We start from the raw sequence: 21,503 nt of genomic DNA on the forward strand, positions 1-21,503 counted from the left end.
GTGGACAAGGATCAAGTGTCCTGCAAAGGAATGGATTTCAAATCTGGCTAAATCATCACACGAAAAGACATGAAATCATTTCGTGAGAATAGATTAATTGGCCCACCGATCGCATAGTCCAGGGGCCTCATTTATCATTGTGGATACACGCTTTTTTACACGCTCTTTCCCCCATTTTGTGCGTACGCACTTTTCTCCGCCTAATTTGGGATCTATCAAACCAAAACTTGTCGGGAGTAAGTGCAAAAATTTACGACCAGTCCGACCATGGCGTACCGGCATTTACACGCTTTTTGAAGAACAGGAGGAATTGGCGACACCGCTGCAGAGTCAGAGAACTGCAGTGTGAGAGGGAGAGAGGAGCGCGGACACTGTTTGAAGTGTTGAAGTAGCAAGTGGTGGTGATGATGACCCCCCCCCCACCACCACCGCACACGTGTTGACGTCGGCACTTTACATGAAAAGCACAGCGACTCAGATTTTTCCCCTGTGCATTTACACTAGTTTGCTCCTAAATACTGGCTTTATAAAACGAATTTCGTTTTCTTTTGATATCATATTGATATTTTCACCCTGCATGTAGGCTACACCTCTTCTACAACCAGTCTGTCCAGTCTGGAAAATAATTTCTGCGACGTGCCTGTGTTAAGTAGCCAGACTGGACACACACAAGCAAGCAGCAAGCACAATAATGTCGGCGCAAATCAAAGCAAATGAGAAAACATGATCGATATTTTTTGTGTGAATAATATTTATTGTATTTAACAAAAATGGGTGCTGCCCAACATCATTTTAGGAAAAGTCACAGACTGGTGGACTTCACTGTTTTTTTTTTGTTTGTTTTTTAATATATAGCTATGCACAAATGAAAATCAAAGTCGTCCAGTGAACGGCAGTGGGGGGTTAGTGGAAAGGGGTGCAAAGTAGTACTGACTGGCAGTGGAAACCCTGCTTTAAATTATTATGACATAATCTAAAATAAGGGGCAGAATAAATATGATTCTTCTTCTTTCTGTTCTGTTTCATTTAGATTTGGGAGTTTTTTGTATTTATTGTAGCCTTTCAATGCAAGATGATGTTTCTGACTGATATTGCCGTGTTACCGTGTATCTCGCTTTCAGAGAAATTCCGCTTCTTTCTCCGCTCTCCGTCCGTCTGTTGTCTTCACCGTCTTCCACTGACGTCATTCCACACTTTTCCAGAGCGCACATGGCTACTTAATATGCACGTAACTTATTTGCATTGACCACATATGGTTGTATGGGGCCGTTTAGGGGGCTGGGTATGAGGCGTGTTCTCATCCACGCTTTTCTCAGGTCCGGTGTGATCTATCAAGGGAAATACCGTGCAGCCGTGTGTACGCAGAGTTTGATAGATCTGAAAAGAGTGTATATTTTTTGGTCGTACGCACATTTTGCCTTTCCGTCGTACTGATAATTTAAGAGGACTTTTACACGCTCTTTGATAAATGAGGCCCCAGGGGCCTCATTTATCATTGTGGATACACGCTTTTTTACACGCTCTTTCCCCCGTTTTGTGCGTACGCACTTTTCTCCGCCTAATTTGGGATCTATCAAACCAAAACCTGTCGGGAGAAAGTGCCGAAATTTACGACCAGTCTGACCATGGCGTACCGGCATTTACACGCTTTTTGAAGAACAGGAGGAATTGGCGACGCCGCTGCAGAGTCAGAGAACTGCAGTATGCGAGGGAGAGAGGAGCGCGGACACTGTTTGAAGTAGCAAGTGGTGGTGATGATGACCCCCCACCACCACCACCACCGCACACGTGTTGACGTCGGCACTTTACATGAAAAGCACAGCGACTCTGATTTTTCCCCTGTGCATTTACACTAGTTTGCTCCTAAATACTGGCTTTATAAAACGAATTTCGTTTTCTTTTGATATCATATTGATATTTTTCCCTTGCATGTAGGCTACACCTCTTCCACAACCAGTCTGTCCAGTCTGGAAAATAATTTCTGCACACAAGCAAGCAGCAAGCCCAATAATGTCGGCGCAAATCAAAGCAAATGAGAAAACATGATCGATATTTTTTGTGTGAATAATATTTATTGTATTTAACAAAAATGGGTGCTGCCCAACATCATTTTAGGAAAAGTCACAGACTGGTGGACTTCAATGTTTTTTTTATTTTTATATATAGCTATGCACAAATGAAAATCAAAGTCGTCCAGTGAACGGCAGTTGGGGGTTAGTGGAAAGGGGTGCAAAGTAGTAGCCTACTAACTGGTAGTGGAAACCCTGCTTTAAATTATTATGACATAATCTAAAATAAGGGGCAGAATAAATATGATTCTTCTTCTTTCTGTTCTGTTTCATTTAGATTTGGGAGTTTTTTGTTTTTATTGTAGCCTTTCAATGCAAGATGATGTTTCTGACTGATATTGCCGTGTTACCGTGTATCTCGCTTTCAGAGAAATTCCGCTTCTTTCTCCGCTCTCCGTCCGTCTATTGTCTTCACCGTCTTCCACTGACGTCATTCCACACGTTTCCAGAGTGCACATGGCTACTTAATATGCACGTACTGATTTGCATTGACCATATATGGTTGTTTAGGGGGCTGGGTATGAGGCGTGTTCTCATCCACGCTTTTCTCAGGTCCGGTGTGATTTATCAAGGGAAATACCGTGCAGCCATGTGTACGCGGAGTTTGATAGATCTGAAAAGAGTGTATATTTTTTGGTCGTACGCACATTTTGCCTTTCCGTCTTACTGAAAATTTAAGAGGACTTTTACACGCTCTTTGATAAATGAGGCCCCAGTTTGGTGCCAGTGCAATATATTTTCCCGATCTGGAGGGCTTTGACCGTGGCCCTGTCTGCTCAGGACTGTTAAGCAGAAAAGTTGCCAGGTGTCCCTCGGTAGGATGTGGTTTTTGGCGGGTTGATTGTGGTACAGCAGCTAAAAGACTCAGAGCACCCTCCACTTCTGGATCAGCAGAGAGATTGGTGAGTGAAAAACACAGTAGTCACTTACCACGTCTGTTTTCTCTGTAATGTTGACAGATGGCATGGCAGTATTTTTCAAGTGCACACAAACATTTTCCCGACCATTTCTACAGGAGTGTTGGGATCGATGTCCAGCACCAACAGCCATTGTCCTCATTTGTGGTTGGTATGTGCTGAAACTTCGCGCTGCTCCATTCCTTCGGCTTGTTACTGTAACATTTTACAATACACAGTGTTTCTCCTACCATTGTACAGGCCTGGCGGGCCGCTAGGCCAACGCCCCCGCCAGGCCAAAAGAAATTAATATGGCAAAAATAAGCGACATATCCATTCATTCAGAAATCAATAATCATTTCTGTTTAGGAGGCTCTGTGCAGCGCTTTTCTGCAACGCGAGTTAACCTGCTTCGCTGCCTAGTAATGATACAAGTGTGCGAGCATATTATGGGATGTTGAGGTTTGTAGCAAGTAAACTACGGTGCCTTGGAAAAAAGAAAAAATATTGCGGGTGACAGACGCGCGTCATGCAAGAGAGACAGGGGAGGAGGAGAGAGAGTGGGGACTGGGTCGCTGCAGCGGATGGGCTCTACCAGGTGAGATATACGTCGCTCGCGGCTCGTCGTATTTAATCGGCGTGAAATCGCCGATTTCAGTGGAGCGTTTCAGTGACGGAGAGCGGCCTGACGCTGCTTCATTAACGCCGCCGCTGTTTCAGACTCGGGACAGAGCCACACAGTAACTGTCATCTGTTACCGTTACCATACCGACGAGCTAACGTGTCCTTTTTAGGTTATAACCCTGTTGTCAGTTAACACACGTGGAGACGGTGCTTCAACCGAACTATACAGCTGTTAGATGATTGGCTGTTTCCCTGTCGCTGTTGTTTCAATGTCCCTCATTTTTGAGTTTTAGAGGGGCATCTCAATAAACTAGAATAACATGGAAAAGTCTGGGCTATTTCCAGTAGTTCAAGTCAAATGGCCACAACCAAGTATTGAGAGCATATAGATGGACATACTTTTCAAAAGGCCAACATTTTCATCTTAAAGATGCTTTTTTAAATTGGTCCTTTCTAATATTATTTTTTTTAGATAGGCTACTTAATTAATACTGAAGCTAAATTGTTCACTGTCCACTGCAGCATGTGAAGGCAAAATCTGATTGGAGGAGCCAGCTATCTGTTAAAATGTTGTCCATGTTTTTGGCCATTAAAGGCCCTTCAGTTCAAGATTTCAACTGTGATCGGGCATTAAACAGGTGGCTCAACTGTTCAGATAGGGGATGGAGGGTGTAACTGCTAGGCTACTAGTCAAATACTGTGAAATAGCATTTAATTTTACATGTCTGCAATGGTTGCAGACATGTAAAGTTAGCAGTCCCCGCCCTCGTCCCTACGTCACCACATTCACGCGCATCCCTTGGCTGCACACACGGAGAGGACCGTCCCTTTATGCCGTTCTCTCTCCTCATTGGATAAAGGTTGTAGGATACAAGGACAGTTTTCTCCTCGGCTCACAGCAGAGCAGAGTGACTGACAGACCCAACCAAACACTCTATATAAGTGATTGCTGTCGGAAGATATAACTATTTAAGACTTATATTAAACACAAATATTCCGCTTACTTCTGCTTTAAATGTAATTATAAATAATGATAAATAGCCTACTGTTTTCTTAAGAAAGAAGTGTTGGGTAGTGTTGTATACAGTCAACAGGAAATTGATATTTAAGTAAGTCATGAGCGAAAGTATGCAACACACAGCCAGAAAAAAAACCTCTTAGGCAGGGCAAGTAAGAATTTAGATGGGGCAAGTAGATTTGAGAAGTATTTGCCCAACAGGGCAAGTAGGAAAAAACTTCGGACCCTGATGTGGGCCTCCTTTTATATTTAATAGAGGGGGGTGCGTGCTGTCCCACGCGCCTCGTCTGTTCAGGTTTTTTCCTTGGGTACCACCAGGCCTAAAAAAAATATTCTAGGGGAAACACTGATACATGTGTAAACCATGATTATGTAAGATGATGCACAACACTCTGCAAAATTTTAAAAAGTTTCTAATAGGTCCCGTGATGATATTTCAGTCGAAACCTGTTTACACGATAACGCCCTCGGATGAAAAAAGCAAAATATTTCATCGGATGTGCCTTTTGTTAAGACGGCGACAGCATTTTCGGGGCTTGAAAATGCAAAAAAGTGAAACCACCCTTCAGGATGGAAATATTAAAAACGCTCCGCCATTGCGTCCCCATGTAAAGGGTGAGAACGCAAAACGTCTGCTCCGATTGCTATGACCTGTGGAGGGCACGGAGGGCAGCATTACGATGGCCGGCGTACAGCCTGCCGGAAATCAAGAAGAAGAAGAAAAAAACATAGGCGTGCGGACTTGGTGGTGTTGTGTGGCACACTGCCTCCTAGGCGCCTGGCGTGCATATGACATTGAATTCCACAGACTTTTGCGTCTCTGTATGCGCGCAGATTTCCACCCCAAAAACGCTTGTCTAAACGTGAAATAAAAAGTGAGAATGCAACGCCTCTTTTGCGTTTTCTGTTCAGATCGTTTCCGTGTAAATGTAGCCTAAGTAACTACGGCACTGCCTGAGGTGCGCACACTGTGTCACTCCGTATTCTGCTGAACCCCAAAATTCAGTACATCCCAACTTTAAATCCTTTCAATGACCCATATGTATTTAGGCTTTAAAAGGGTGCTGACTTTTTTCTGCAATTCAAAACTTTTCAAGTAACTCAAGGATTCACAGGAACCATGTATTTCTATATTTTGTTACTTCATTTGTTTTTTGTTAAAACTATACAAGTCTAAACATAGTTGACAAAGCCATGTTTAAAGTTGTGGTATCTGTTTAAATCATTACATCACATTAGAGATGCAATTGTTTTGGGGAGAGGGAGGAGTAAGATGAATTAGCTTTATGATCCAGAACTTTGGCCAAAGCTGCCAGAGTTCCTAAGCCTCTCCTCTCCTTTCCTCTGCCTAGTTATGGAGACCCTAGAAGAATCTGAACTTTGCTTTCCCGAGTTTGTGAACACCTCATGCAAGAAGCCTTTGCAGCAACATGCTGAGAACACTTTCCTCTATATCCTGCTGTCCTGCATCTCTTTGCTCACTGTGGCTCTCAACCTGCTGGTCGTCATCTCTATCTCCCACTACAGGCATGAATTTACAAACATAGCATAAAATTATTTTTCATTCACAATTATTGGTTACAGGGTTGGCTTTTGAATATAGCTATTGATTCATAGCACATTTTTAGAAATAATTATATTGAATGTATTTAATGTTGGATTACTAGTAAAACCACCAACTCTCGTATTATAACATGAGTGAATCCATTCATCATGTAAATAATTAATAGACACTAAATGAGAATTCTTACATGTGCTGGACCTGTTGTGCTCTAAGCTTTTGAGAGATTGTTTTTATGCGGTTTATTTGACTATTCAAACAGCTGTAGTTAATAACTTGTTTTCAGGACTTCTACAACTGCTACATTAATTGAATGCTGAAGAAAGATATTCTTTCTCTACAGACAGCTCCACACCTCCACCAACCTCCTTCTCCTCTCTCTAGCTGTGGCAGACTTTCTTGTGGGCCTTCTGCTGATGCCGATTAAAATCCTCCTCATAAAGGGCTGCTGGGTTTTAGGGAACATAATGTGTGGACTATTTTACTATGCCTCTTTTATCCTAACCTCTGTCTCAGTAGGAAACATGGTTCTCATATCAGTTGACCGATATGTGGCCATTTGTGAGCCTTTGCTTTACCCTACTAAGGTCACTCTGAATAGAGTTAAAGGTTGTTGTTTCTTATGTTGGGCCTTTTCTCTGTTGTATAATGGTGTGATTGTAAATGGCTTCATGAAATATCCAGATTCATATAATTCTTGCTATGGAGAATGTGTGGCCGTTATTGACTTCATAACAGGAGCTGTTGATGTCTTGTTGACCTTTATTGGCCCCATTACAGTAATCATAGTCCTGTATATGAAAGTCTTTGTAGTGGCAGTGTCACAGGCTCGAACAATGAGGTCTCACATTAAAACTGTCACACACCAAGATTCAGTTCATATGACAGCTAATAAGTCTGAGAGAAAAGCAGCCAGGACTCTTGGTGTTGTTGTGGTTGTGTTTCTAATCTGTTTCTGCCCTTACTTTTATCACTCATTCGCCGGCCAAGACAGGTCAACGGATGTGGCATTTTCAGTTTTTGGGGTCTGGCTGCTTTATTGTAACTCCTGTCTAAACCCAATCATATATGCTTTTTTCTATCCCTGGTTTAGAAAGTCAATTAAACTCATTGTAACACTTCAGATATTCCAGCCTGACTCCTCTGATGCCAACATATTGTAGACAACTTAAAGGGACAATGAGGAGTTTGTATTCGGTTATAACAAAGTCTCATATTAATTTGGATGAATCTACGTTACCCACACTTGTTAATGGCTCCATTTACGATAAATATTGATTTGTCTCTGTCGTTATTTTGTTATTATTATTAGTGGTGGATATGCTGGGCGAGCCGCCCAGGGTTTCGCCGTTTATGGTCGGAACTACGACGGTATCTGATCGTCCTCAAACCTCTGACTTTCATTCTTGATGAATGAAAACATTCTTGGCAAGACGTCCATCTTGCGTCCAAGAATTTCACCGTGCGCACAGAGGCTCATGGTGAATGTAGTGTGAAAACACTTGCTTTCCAAAACTCCTCGTTGTCCCTTTAAAAAGAGTAATTTTTTGTTTTGCCATGTCACCAATCAACTTTGTGCGAAATAAGCTCAATAATAAAGGGTAACACAGGGGGCAAAAAAATGACTAACTGACTAACTTGCTTTTTACTAGGTTATGTATTAGTACAGTGCTTTTATCAGGATGTTTTTTTTTTACCTGGGAAATAATGACCAGGTTCTCTTAGCATGTTTTTTTTTTTTTTTTTAATCAAAGTGGAAACATTTTTCATGTCTTTTCAGTCTCTGAATTCAATATCCCTACAATAGCTGGGTGAAAGCAGATGTTCTAAAATGCCAATGTACTGTATGTGAAAATATTTATGCAGTCAATAAACTAACCTATTCCAAAATGTGAACATTGAACTCATCATTTCAGCGATTCATTCGCTGGAAAACACAACCAATAACCCAAAAAAAACATGTACGTACATTTTTACTTTTTCCCGTAAATATTTTTATTGAAAAATACAATACAATACTTCCAATTACTTTTTTTTTCATCCACATATGCATATGTACACAGTCACATGTACTGTACACATATACAAACGAAAATGACCTAAAAAACAAAACAAAAACACTCTGAAATTTAATTTAATTTAATTTAATTATTTTCTGTGCAACCGGTGCAGCTGCATGCCGGACCTGCAGCTCGCGGCCGGACCTCGAGCCTCCAGTTGCTCAGTGTGCGTGCCGTGTGTCTTTCTCCCTTCAGTTGTCATGATGGAAACATGACACTCTGACAGTGGTGCGGCGTGTGGACCATAATAAATCCATGGTATGGACCAGAGAAAATACAAATGTATGTAAACGCCAATACTATGAGCTGAAAAATGAAACAATGTGTCATTTTTGCACCAGTTTGTGTGAAAACAGCCGGAAAGTGAATGAATGAGAACAACAGTTCTCTTGTTGAACTACTCGAGGGATAAAAGTAATGACTCCATGACTTTCTGTAGCCTAACTTTATGTGTCTGCCTGAAAAGTTGTTGTAGCACAGTGGAGCAAATACAAGAAAGTGTGACGTGAAACAGATTTTTTTTTAAATAATAAAGTAGGCTCTATGAATTTAGAAGCACATGGTTTCTGTTTATTTTTCATTATTATTATTAAAAAAGTATCGAGAATTGTGGAAATGTACTGGTATTGGTGGGCTATAGACTGTGTGTGTGTGTGTGTGTGTGTGTGTGTGTGTGTGTGTGTGTGTGTGTGTGTGTGTGTGTGTGTGTGTGTGTGTGTGTGTTTGTTGTGTGCGCGTGCACTTGTGTTTAGGGCGGCGGGTGGGGGCATGAAAAAAAATTTGCACCGGGGCCTATCACCATGATGTTACGCCTGTGTGAGCAGCCCAATAGTAAGCTTGATAATTAGGTAATGCAAGTCCTCCACTAAGACTGCTTCTCTGCAGTTAAGATTTAAGAACCCTTGGTGACTTCCAACCCCAAATAAAAGAACAAATTGTCTTGTCCAGTGAGACTAAAAAATGTTTTGGCAGAAAAAGAGGAATTGACAGGAATAAAAATAAGAGTTTTGGTAAGATATTCATTTTAACAACATTGATCTGATTAATGAAAGGGGGAGGTTACCCCATCTTTGAATATCAGATGTAATCTTTGAGATAAGGGGACTGAAATTAGCTGATGAAAGGCTAGATAAAGAATGGGTCACGTTAATTCCTAGGTATTTCAACCCCAATGGACTAAATTGAAAAGGTAAATCTGATTGTCGAAGATGACATGCTGCAGTATTAATGCAGGGGTGCAAACTCATCAGGGGTAAAAAAGGTGACAAGATACTGACCCCCTAGGGGGGTCGGGGGGCATGCTCCCCCGGGGAAATTTTTTTAAAAACCAACTTTAAAGGTGAATTTACAGTCAATTTTAGCATGAGACTAGGGTCCAGATTTACTCAGGTTTGCACAGCTTTTGCTCCTGTTAAACCTGCACAATCTGTCTCTCTGTGTTTGGTTTTGACACATGTGAAGGGGGTCTTCAACCTATGCAGGTTTAGCATGAGCAAAAGCTGTGCAAAACTTGGAGAATCTGTCCCTTGATGTCCATCAGATGAACCTTGCAAACCTTGCCTTCAAACTAAATAAAATTTAATACAGACTGATTGGTTCATTGTGAAACATTTAGGCTATTTATTGATGTAAATGTGTTTTCTGTAGGCTACGTAGGCTATGCTCCGAGGCAGCGCTGCTCTTTCTGTCCAATAACACACATGAAGCTTAAAAATGCCATCTAGGCTACATAAAACATATTAAGCGGCAATATGTATTTAAAAGATGTTCAAGTAAACGGTTCGGTTCACGGTTTTGTGGTCATGGTTTTCGGTTCGATTTCGTATATTTTGATCGTTGGGAAAATCAATCATGTCTTGTATATTCAGGTTAAAACTGAAAGAATGAGGTGGTCTGACATCTGATAGATCATTGTGACAGTCTGAGGTTAAAAGTAGGTGAGATTCTGGCCTCAAGGGAGGAGACATTGATAGTTCCAGTATGTTTTAATTTATTGGGCAAAGAAAGTTATCTAACAAATGCTAAGAACAATTAGATATTCACTGAAATATATAACCTATATTTATTAATTGTGGTTCTTACAAAAAATATATCTTATAAAATATAAAAGCTAAAATGTCTCTTAAAGCTCTGCCCCTTTAATTAGTGCATACTAAATAATTTAACTTTAGCCTACTACTTTTACAACCACATTATTTACCAGCAACATAAAGTGAAACAGAGGCAGAGGAGTCCTGCCACAGTCAGTCAACCTCCTCCTCCTCCTCCTCCTGCTGCTGCTGCTGCTCAGGTCGCACTGGAGCTAGTCTCGCTCGCCAGACCCTCCTCCAGAGAAGGAGACACTGGAGCTAATAAATGCTACACGCGCTAATCGCTAATTGGCCGCGATCGCGATCATCACACACACGCGGTCCCATTCAGCACCTATACAACGCTGCTGGCGCATCTTCTAGCTCCGACTCTTTCCCTCGCCATGCTCAAAAAGTCGCGTTAGTTAGTCTGTATTAAAAGTGAAGCTTCAGGTGTGTATTGCTGGACAGAAGAGGAGCGCTGCCACCACTCGCTGTCATCCAGATAAGGTGCATGCGCCTTAAAGAGACAGGTGCATTGGCTCGGCTCGGCTCGGCTCGGTTCGGCTTGCCTCGCCGGACCCCCCCCCCCCTCAATTTTTTTTTATTGCGGATTTACACGAATCACACAAATGACCAATTTGGGATCCAAAACGGCGAATTTCGCCGAAAGGTGACAAGTTTGCACCCCTGTTAATGGGAAAACATTCACTTTTCCTCAGATTTAATTTATAACTTGAAAGGGTGCTGAAATTCTCCAGAAAACTTAAAACAGCAGGGATAGAGAGTGTAGGATCAGTTAACAAATCAGCATACAGCGATAATTTATATTCAGTTCCATTACGGGTGATTCCTTTGAATAAGGGGGAAGATCTTAATGTAATAGACAAGGCTTGATAGTGATGGCGAAGAGCAAAGGTGACAAAGGACAACCTTGGCCACTTCCAAGACCAAGAGCAAAATAATCAGAACACACATCATTAGTATGGACACAGGCTTTAGGGGACGAATAAAGGGACGATCCAAAGAAAAAAAGTTTACATCGATGACAGATAATAAGTCTCATATTTTTAAAAAAAACCGCATGTAGCCACTACAGTACATAGCCTAATATAGACAAAAATGTAATTTCTTCTTCTGCACACAATATATCACTTGAAGTTAGGGATCTACTGATTCAGGATTTTGCCGAAATTAGGGATTTTTGATGGAGTTCGGTTTCTGCCGAGCCTTAGAACATCAACCGACCAAACCCATACACTTGCCCTATGCATTTGATGCCGCCAACAATTACGGGAAGGTTTACCAACAATATTCTGCCTTCCCTCATTGACAAAGTTTGAAGGACTCTCAGCACAGTCAGCATCACTGCCATTATTACAGTCCGCTAGCTTGATGCTAACATTTAATGGAAGACATCACAGACAGGCCAACCAAAATTAGCATTGCTGTCGCTGTAATTTTAAACCAACAAACAGCTGTTATTTTAACATAAACATGTTGAGAGCTGAAGAACTCAACTGAGTCCTGTAAATTGAGACACTAAGGAGAAACAATTGGTCCACGATGGAGTTGCTAAGCTGGTGACTGAATGCGATTGACAGAGTGTTCTCAACAAGGCGTGCGGGTTCTGGTGAACCCACATGCCCGGACGGGACCTTCCTGGCCGGCTACATCCTGGATGGATGGGAAAATGGAGAGTCGTGTGCCTTGCCGCACTGGATGTGGAGGATGTTGAGGATGTGTACATATTAACGGGCATGACAATTGGATTGCACGCCTTGGGATGTGGAATGTTCATGCGATATCGGAAACTGAGAAAGATCGCCGCTGAGCAGACCAGTGTGAAGGCGGACAACGCCACAGCTCGAAATACTGTGGTTGGGATGCGCTCTGACATCTCCGCAATTCGCGAGTACATGGCAAGGATGCGAGCTGACGTAGCCACAACTCGGGAGGATATGGCGAAGCTAAGCGCGGCGAAAGCCGCAGGGGAGAGGGATGAATAATAGAAAAACGGCACATCAGCGCATTGGAATTGATCTCTGTCGATTGGACAACTTTGTGACATTGTGGCATGCCAGGCTACAAGACGAGACTGTTCACTCATGACGGACAAATATGAGCTGTGTCCCAATTCAGGGTCTGCAGCCTTCGGAGGACCCAGCCTACGCGGTCTCCGGAGGCAACGGCTTCGGAGACTCCTCCGGAGGCTGGGTCAACGGTCGGTAAACGGGACGGTCTAGCCTACGGAGCATTTCCTGATTGCGTCACGACGTCATCACGTCTGTCGGCCAAGCCCGGGAAAAACGCCGGTACAACTGACAAACGAACAACGACAACTAACAGACGAGTCGACACAGAACGACAACTGACATACAAGAATCTGTGAAAGAAATACAACACAGACAAGCGACATGATGGAGCCAGAGGTTTTGTTTTTGTTTTTTTTAATACATTTTTTGTTGGAGGAAGAGGAGAGGCGGCTGCAGCAACAGCGACACCGGCGGCTCATTTATCTCCGGCTGGCAGAGAGACGTGGGGAGGTAACGTTAACGGTTATTTTAACCCATATTAATGTTCATATACATAGCTAGCGTAGTCCGTGGTAATTAATATACCCGTTAATAAACGACACCGTTAAGTGACAAGCCATAATAAGTATAGATTGACATGGTTAATGTCTCATTTAACCATAAGACTTGGTGCTTAAAATCTAAAATCTTTGAAAATGCTGTAATTTTAATGCTGTGTTTTTCAAGGTCTGAAAAGTGCTTGAAGTTAGTATGCTTGGCTCATAAAGTGATTGAATTGAATAGTAAAATGTGTACGAACCCTGTAGAAAAACTTAATTCAATATTAAAATGTTGTGTAAACATCAAAACCATATTGAGAAGCCAAAGTGGATAGATAGACAGATAAAGCATTATTGGTCTAAGCTTTAACATTAATTAGAATTGTCGTATCGACTGATATTCAATTTCAATGAAACAATAGCTATTGTTTAATCATTCATGTCCTCCTGTTCTTACCCTCCTTTGTCCATCCAGGCAAGGCCACTGTACTGCCGTATCAATTTACCAATTTTCCAACTGTTCTTCAACGATCATGACACCATTCCCGACTTCAGGCTGGGCAGAGAGTCCCTGGCGGTGCTGCTGGATCTCCTCCACCAGGAAAGACGACACGGATGGGGTGCCACAATAGAGACCTTGGTTTTCCTCTTCTGGCTGGCGAGTGGGACATCGTACCGGGTGGTCTCGAGGGTGTTTGGGATGCCTCGCTCCACTGTCCACCGCATCGTCCACAGAGTTACTGAGGAGGTGGTGGCCCTCCGCCACAGGGTCATCTACCTCCCCCAGACCGCCGACGACCTGGCGGCAGTAACTCAGGGGTTTGCAGGGCTGGCAAGACACCGAGCTTTTCGGAAAGCTGCGGGAGCAATCGACGGCTGCCATGTCAGGATGGTGCCACCGAGCGGTCCTGATGGTCAGTGCTACAGGAACAGAAAACTGTTTCCATCCGTCATCCTACAGGCAGTTTGTGACCATCAGGGCCGCTTCCTCGACACGTACGTGGGCTGGCCGGGGTCGGTGCACGACTCCAGGGTCCTCCGGCACAGCCCACTGTACAGGCGTGGCATCTACCCTCCTCCAGGGTACTTCATCTTGGCGGATGGCGGGTACCCATGCCTCCAACGTCCACTACCCCTCATCACCCCGTACAAACGACCAGTGCAAGGTGTGGGCCCCCAGCGCTTCAACGCTCATCATTCCAGGGCACGCTCCATCATAGAGCGTGCCTTTGGGATGATGAAGACGAGGTTCCGTGCCATCTTCCTCCAAGCGCTGGAGGTGCACCACACCTTTGTGCCTCAGGTATGTCAGTACATAACAGAAAATGTTAAATGTTGAATACCAGTAAATTAATTAAGTTAATTAAAATAAAATTACAGTTACATTAAATTAATCTTTGTTTTCTCTTGTTTTCTACAGGTCATAACAGCATGTGCGGTTCTGCACAACATCTGCCTGGGTGCCGGTGACATCATGGCCCCAGAGGATGAAGTGCAGGACGACATGCCGGAGGATGAAGGGGAGAATGGGTTGGAGGCAGCCAGTGGTGCACCATGGCGGGACCAGCTGTCTGCCGAGGTGTCTGCTCTGGAGGGGGGTGTCCAGGACCACGACTACCTTTAGAGGGCAAGTAAAATCATTTTAAAGCTATTCCTATTTAAAGTGTTTCGTAAACAGTTTTGTTTGTTTACAGTTTTTCTCAATCGCTTTGGTGCTATTCTCAGATCAGAATGAAAGTTCTCATAACTATTAGTTCAACCTCCACAACATGTAGTCATTTGTCCACATCATAGTAGCAGTTTCTCCTTCCTCTGAACAAGTTGCAAATGCTTTTGGACATGTATCAATTACTTTCTCTGCAGTTTTATAACATTATCATTTGCTTATGTCATGTCAGTCAAAATAAACTATACCAATGCTGAATAGTAATTCCCTATAAAACTAATAGTCCTCATTTCATTGCTTGAGTCATTACATACAAAATTGAACCGGTAAGTACAGTATTGGACAGTAATTCAGCACTAAACAATCTGCACTGCTGTCATTGTGTCAGGCATTACTGTAAGATACAGTGGGACAAGAACTTTTTACATTTACAGCTTCACTAGAGAACAGATTCACTGTATTGTGTTGTAGTACAACAACCACAGTAAAGATTCCCCATCTTTACAGTGTGGTACTGTACTACAGCATTCTGCAACATTGTTTACGTACTGTAAAGTTGTGCACAGCTCTACCCAAAGTGTGTTTCTTAAGTTTGTTGTAGATGACTGTAGTGTATTTTTCTTTTGCACAACACTGTGAACAAATCAGAATTACAAAGAGCATTACTGTATGCAGTAAAAAATGTGAAACATACATATTCAGTATCAGTTACTTCACTAAATACAGTAATGTGTAACTTTAGTGTATTTATCACATGGCCGTACAAGTAGTTTATAGTGCTGTCTGGAGCATTTTCAGGTAGTGTCATGACTTCTTTGCATTGGAAAACACCTAGAGAATAAAGTGTTATAATGAAAACATGACAAAGCCATTTGACTATCTTGTTCATAAACGATGGTGTCAGGATTTCTCATTTTGATGACACTGACAGTTTCATTAAAAGTGGAGTGGAGCACGCACATCCAAAATACTACAGGTGCAGGACCAACAAAGTAAACTCAGAGAAAAAAAAAGGAAGTGGAGTCCGCACTCTGTATTACGCTCCTGACGAAGATCCACGGGGATCGAAACGTTGATCTTTCCACAATAAACAATAGAGGAGCGTAATACAGAGTGCAGACTTTTTTTTTCTTCCACTGACAGTTTCATTGACATGAATACCGGTACTTGCTTTTGAGGGATGGACTATTTTGAGAAATGCACTAACTGTTGTGCAAATGTTAAGAGTGATGTGAGAAAAGCACCAAAGCGATTGAGAAAAACTGTAAGTAGTTTGTGGTGGGATGTTTCAAAGGTTGTGCAGTAGTATTTAGTATTAGTATTGTTCTTGCCTCTGTTTTAAACATTTTTAGTGACATGGCAGCTGTCGATTGCACCAGCCCTGCAAACCCCGATGATGGACGATGCGGTGGACAGTGGAGACAGGCATCCCACACCCCTCACCTCCCAGATGATGTCCCACTCCCAGCCAGAAGAGTCCAGGGTCTTTATTGTGGCATCCCATCCGGTCCAGCAGCACCACCAGGGACTCCTGCTCAGCCAATCAATGTTCTCTGTATATAGTTTATGCTGATTTTTTGTAAATAGTTGTAAATTTTTTGTAAATAGTTAATTAAGTAAATATTGTTATATTATAATACTGTAAATTACGTAAAAAAATAAATAAATGTTATTGTCACAATGAAAAGCAGTTCAAAAGTTTACTCTAGTTGTAAATAAGAAATGGAACAGATAATGTTATAAGGTTCTAAGGTTTTTATTTAACTAATTTATCAGGTTTACTATATACACACAACAGAAAAACAATACAATATTTTTAACAATAACAACAACAATTAAAATTTCAATGAACACAACTTGATAGAACAAAAAAAAAACATTCACTCCAAAAAAAATCAACGCCTCTCAATCATTCGTTCAAATAAATTAAAAAGTTTGTCCATCCTCTCTGCGCTCTCTCTTTCTCTCCTTTCCTCTCTCTCCCTCTGAAACTGCATATCCTCCTTGATCAAATCCATCAGCTCATCTCTCTCCCTTTTCCTCTTTCTTCTTCCTTCTTTCTGCCCTGGCTGCCTCTCCTCCTCATCCTCATCATCCTCATCATCCTCCTCCTGCTGCTCACCCACTGCAGCACCTGGCCCTGGTGTGTCCTCAGGGATGGAGGCGATTAGGACAGGCGGCGCAATGGACGGCCGCTGTCCTAATACCTCGTCCATGAGGACAAACCAGGGCCAGGTGGCAGCAGTGGGCTTCCCGCCGACTCCCTGCCCTGTCCCTGGATCTTTGCAATCCTAAGACAGAGGAAATCAATCATATGAATAACAGCAATTATCTGTAAAGTGTTTATTTAAAAAGTCTTGAAAAAAAACCTGTTTGCGGTGCTCTTTGGAATGGGATTTATGTAGTGATAAAGAAACAAGGAAAACGAATGTTTAACTTCCTGATGAAGGCTTGATACCAAAACGCATTGAAGGACTGTGTTTTTAAGTTTATATGACCATGACATGAGGTGCCTACATTCCTTTATCAAAGTATTTATTAACTTGGGTAAAACAAATGTAGTTTTCATATCATTATCCAAACCTGCACATACTTTATATTTTTTTTTTAAGTTGTCCCACTTCTTCTTTGCCTGCTGGGGCTCCACCTTCCCCTCCAGGCCCATTTTTTCCAGGATTGTTCTAAACAAGAGAGAAGTATTGACAAAAGGTAAACACACAAGATCATATAAAAAATATGTAAAGATTCATCAGTGACTTCTTGTGGAGTTTTAGTAAAAAAGCAACTGGACTTCTTCTCTTGCTTGAAGATGTTTCACCCCTCATCCAAGAGGCTTCTTCAGTTCTGAGACTAATGCCAGAAACCCAGGTATTTAAACCCAGAGTGGGTGGTCCTGTGATTGGTTTCTAGTGAAACCAAAGTCACATGACCACACCCCCGAAACTGGGGGGGTGGTCATGTGACTAGGGGTCTGTATGGGGTTTAAACTTCCTGGGGAGAGCTCCCAAGACAGCATTGTATGTGGCAGAAAGATTGTGTCTTAAGGCAACCATCCGTGTTTAAAGAACAGTGACATCAGGACCGACACAAACTGGCTATTTATTTATGCTTTAACAGTTACCTCCATCCTAGTGTGGCCGTGTTTTTGGCCCCGGTGAAGAGGTTGTCGTTCATACCGCGGAGTTTAATGAATTCCTCTGTCTGCTCCTTGTTCCCTACAACAAAACGACATGCAAAGCACATTTCCTGTTATGTCAACAGGTGAAATGATTGTATGATATTAACATTAATAATGATCCTAAGGTTAGCTCTGTATTCAATGCAAACGTTTACAGTTTTACAGCCTAGAAATACAGCGGGACTCACAACCCATCGTTAACGTTATATATCAGCTGCATTCAGCTTTGGGCACAGGAGAGGAGTGAACTGCAGCCTACACAACTAATTAACCTGATGTGAGGTATACCTACAACACCTCCACAGTTACAATGGGTTACCATCCGAGCTTTAGGCTTTAACGTTAGTCTACTTTTAATAACGTTAACTGAGCTCCTCATATCAACAGGTTAGCTACAACACGTAGCTGCCCCTACAGTCCGGTGGCTACGTATTAGCATTATTAACTTCACGTATTTTAACAGTCAAATATGTTATAAGGCCCCTTGAACTTCTGTCGTTAAGCAAAAAACTCGTTACTTACATTTAAATGTATATTCGGCACTGCTGCCGCTGCCGCCGGTGCCTGAGCTGTTGCCGTTATACGCCGCCATTTTTGTTGTGAACAGCGGGCCGCAAAGCATCTTGGGATACGGGAGGCCGCGAAGGATGGTAGCGGTGCATCCTCCGAATGCAGGGGAAAGGAGGACGCATTTGGAGGCTGCATTTGGAGGACCCTTCGAATTTGGGCGAATTGGGACAGCCTTCGCGCAGCGCTGTGACGTAATCGGCCTTCAAATGCACCCTCCGAAGGATGCAGACCCTGAATTGGGACACAGCTATGGACACATGTGCAGACACACACGTAATCTGTTTTCGACTGTCTAGAGCTAGACTGCAGCTCTGTATTACTACCTACTGTTGTGACATGCTATGTCAAAATGTTATAAGAGAAGAGAAAAAAAAAAATGATGAAGATAATGTATTCTGTGGTAACGGGGGCGGGACTAGATAAGCTTTTGCTTCTCCCGCTTTCCCTTTCGGCCATGTGTATTGTATTATTCGAACTAAGATGATGTGTGATGATGATGTTCTAATTGACATGCCCGAAATAAACAAATAAAACATACAGTAATACTTACAGGCATATATTTTCCCTGCTCTTGTTTTCAAAGAGAAAAACTGCAAAAAGCCTGTATCCTGAATGACTTGATGTTTAAACGTTTGTTGATGTTCTCCGAGTGTGAGTATTCTGTTCAAACGTGTCTGCAGTGGGTGTACGAGCTGTAGAGATTTGGAGTTTGTCCTAAATTACCGATTTCATGTACTGCTATCAGAATGTAGTGACAGTTCCAACAAATATGACTAAATAGCCAAATTGTTACCAAATGAAGCTCTAATGTATTTACTGTATGGATCGATGATGGGATTAGGATTCGGTATTTGGTTTCGGACAAATCTTACAACAGTGGATTCAGTATTCTGCTGAACCCCAAAAATCTGGATTCAGTAAATCCAAACTTTAAGTACTTTCAATGACCCATATGTATTTATGCTTTAAAATGGTGCCAACTTTTTGTGCTGATTTTTTCTGCAATTCAAAACCTTTCAAGTAACTCAAGAATTCACAGGAACCATGTATATCTATAATTCGTTATGCTTAAAGTCGTGGTAACTGCTTAAATCATTACATCACATTAGAGATGCAATTGTTTTGGGGAGAGGGAGGAGCAAGGTGAAGCAGCTTTATGATCCAGAACTTTGGCCAGAGCTGCCAGAGTTCCTAAGCCTCTCCTCTCCTCTCCCTGGTTATGGAGACCCTAGAAGAATCTGAACTTTGCTTTCCAGAGCTTGTGAACACCTCATGCAAGAAGCCTTTGCAGCAACATGCTGAGACCACTTTCCTCTATATCCTGCTGTCCTGCATCTCTTTGCTCACTGTGGCTCTCAACCTGCTGGTCGTCATCTCTATCTCCCACTACAGGCATGAACTGAAAAATATAGCCTAAAATACTTATTATTTTTCATTCACAATTATTGGTTACAGAGTTGGCTTTTGAATATAGCTATTGATTCATAGCACATTTTTAGAAATAATTATATTGAATGTATTTAATGTTGGATTATGAGTACAACGACCAACTATCTTATTTTTACATCAGTGAATCCATTCATCATGGAAATAGTATAGACAGAATTCTTACATGTGCTGCACCTGTTGTGCTCTAAGCTTTTTGACAGATACTGTCGTGTCTATGCACTGTTTATTTGACTATTCATACAGCTGCAGTTAATAACTTGTTTTCAGGACTTCTACAACTGCTACATTAATTGTATGCTGAACAAAGATATTCTTTCTCTACAGACAGCTCCACACCTCCACCAACCTCCTCCTCCTCTCTCTAGCTGTGGCAGACTTTCTTGTGGGCTTTCTGCTGATGCCGATTCAAATCCTCCTCATAAAGGGCTGCTGGGTTTTAGGGAACATAATATGTGGACTATTTTACTATGCCTCTTTTATCTTAACATCTGTCTCAGTAGGAAACATGGTTCTCATATCAGTTGACCGATATGTGGCCATTTGTGAGCCTTTGCTTTACCCTACTAAGGTCACTCTGAATAGAGTTAAAATTAGTGTTTGTCTATGTTGGGCCTGTTCCGTGTTGTATAATGGTGTGATTGTAAATGCCTTCCTGAAATATCCAGATTCATATAATTCTTGCTATGGAGAATGTGTGGCTGTTATTGACTTCATAACAGGAGCTGTTGATGTCTTGTTGACCTTTATTGGCCCCATTACAGTAATCATAGTCCTGTATATGAAAGTCTTTGTGGTGGCAGTGTCACAGGCTCGAACAATGAGGTCTCACATTACAACTGTCACACTCCAAGGTTCAGTTCATATGACGGCTAATAAGTCTGAGAGAAAAGCAGCCAGGACTCTTGGTGTTGTTGTGGTTGTGTTTCTAATGTGTTTCTGCCCTTACTTCTATCCCTCGTTCGCCGGCCAGGACGTGTCAACGGATGTGGCATTTTCAGTTTTTGGGGTCTGGCTGCTTTATTGTAACTCCTGTCTAAATCCAATGATTTATGCTTTTTTCTATCCCTGGTTTAGAAAGTCAATTAAACTCATTGTAACACTTCAGATATTCCACCCTGGCTCCTGTGATGCCAACATATTGTAGACAACCTAAAGCTAAATGAGCCCCAGAACAAAGGGTAAAACAGTTTTTTTTGTTTTTTAAATCAAAGTGGAAATATTGATCATGTCTTTTCAGTCCCTGAATTCAATAACCTTATCTGGATGAAAACTGATTTTCTAAAATGTCAATGTTGTGAAATTATTTATACCTAGTTAATAAAACTAATCCATGTCAAAACTGGCAAACTACTTAATGTTGTTGAAGTTGCCCATTTCGTTTTAAAACATGTTAAGTTTAACTCATCATTTGAGTGATTCATTTGATTTAAAACCTGACCAGTAACCAGTGCACAAACATGTGGGAAAAAAAGTGTCATACATTTACTTTTACATGGTATGTGAATGATTCATTATGTTCTATTCTCTTCTAGTCTATATTCTATTTTATTTATTGATTATGGTCTAATACTTGACAATTGATACTGGTCATATCTTTTTAGATTTAATTTGAAGAATTGATGTTATTCATGCACAGATAAAAAAAATAAATACGGTAGGCTGCTGTTTCAGCACATGTGGAAACGAAAATAATTTTTTACAGCCTATTCCCACATAATTGCACAAGCTGTTTGTGCTTGATTTGAGAATTATCTGACTCTCTTGTCAG

General features: G+C 41.8%; 2 protein-coding genes across 2 annotated transcripts; both read left to right on the plus strand.

Moving 5' to 3' along the window:
- Positions 1 to 5,961: 5,961 nt before the first annotated feature.
- On the plus strand, positions 5,962 to 7,331 carry LOC311004442 (trace amine-associated receptor 13c-like; the record flags this gene model as incomplete). Its single annotated transcript, XM_083996510.1, has 2 exons — positions 5,962 to 6,134; positions 6,512 to 7,331. 2 exons carry the CDS (start codon positions 5,962 to 5,964, stop codon positions 7,329 to 7,331), a joined length of 993 nt encoding a protein of 330 aa, XP_083852636.1.
- Positions 7,332 to 19,505: 12,174 nt separating this feature from the next.
- LOC311004211 (trace amine-associated receptor 13c-like) lies at positions 19,506 to 20,879 on the plus strand (the record flags this gene model as incomplete). Its single annotated transcript, XM_083996164.1, has 2 exons — positions 19,506 to 19,678; positions 20,060 to 20,879. The coding sequence occupies 2 exons, from the start codon at positions 19,506 to 19,508 to the stop codon at positions 20,877 to 20,879; spliced, it is 993 nt and encodes a 330-aa protein (XP_083852290.1).
- Between the last annotated feature and the right edge of the window lie 624 nt (positions 20,880 to 21,503).

This window comes from Trachurus trachurus (assembly GCF_905171665.1).
Source record: "Trachurus trachurus genome assembly, chromosome: 21".
Taxonomy (NCBI): Eukaryota; Metazoa; Chordata; class Actinopteri; order Carangiformes; family Carangidae; genus Trachurus; species Trachurus trachurus.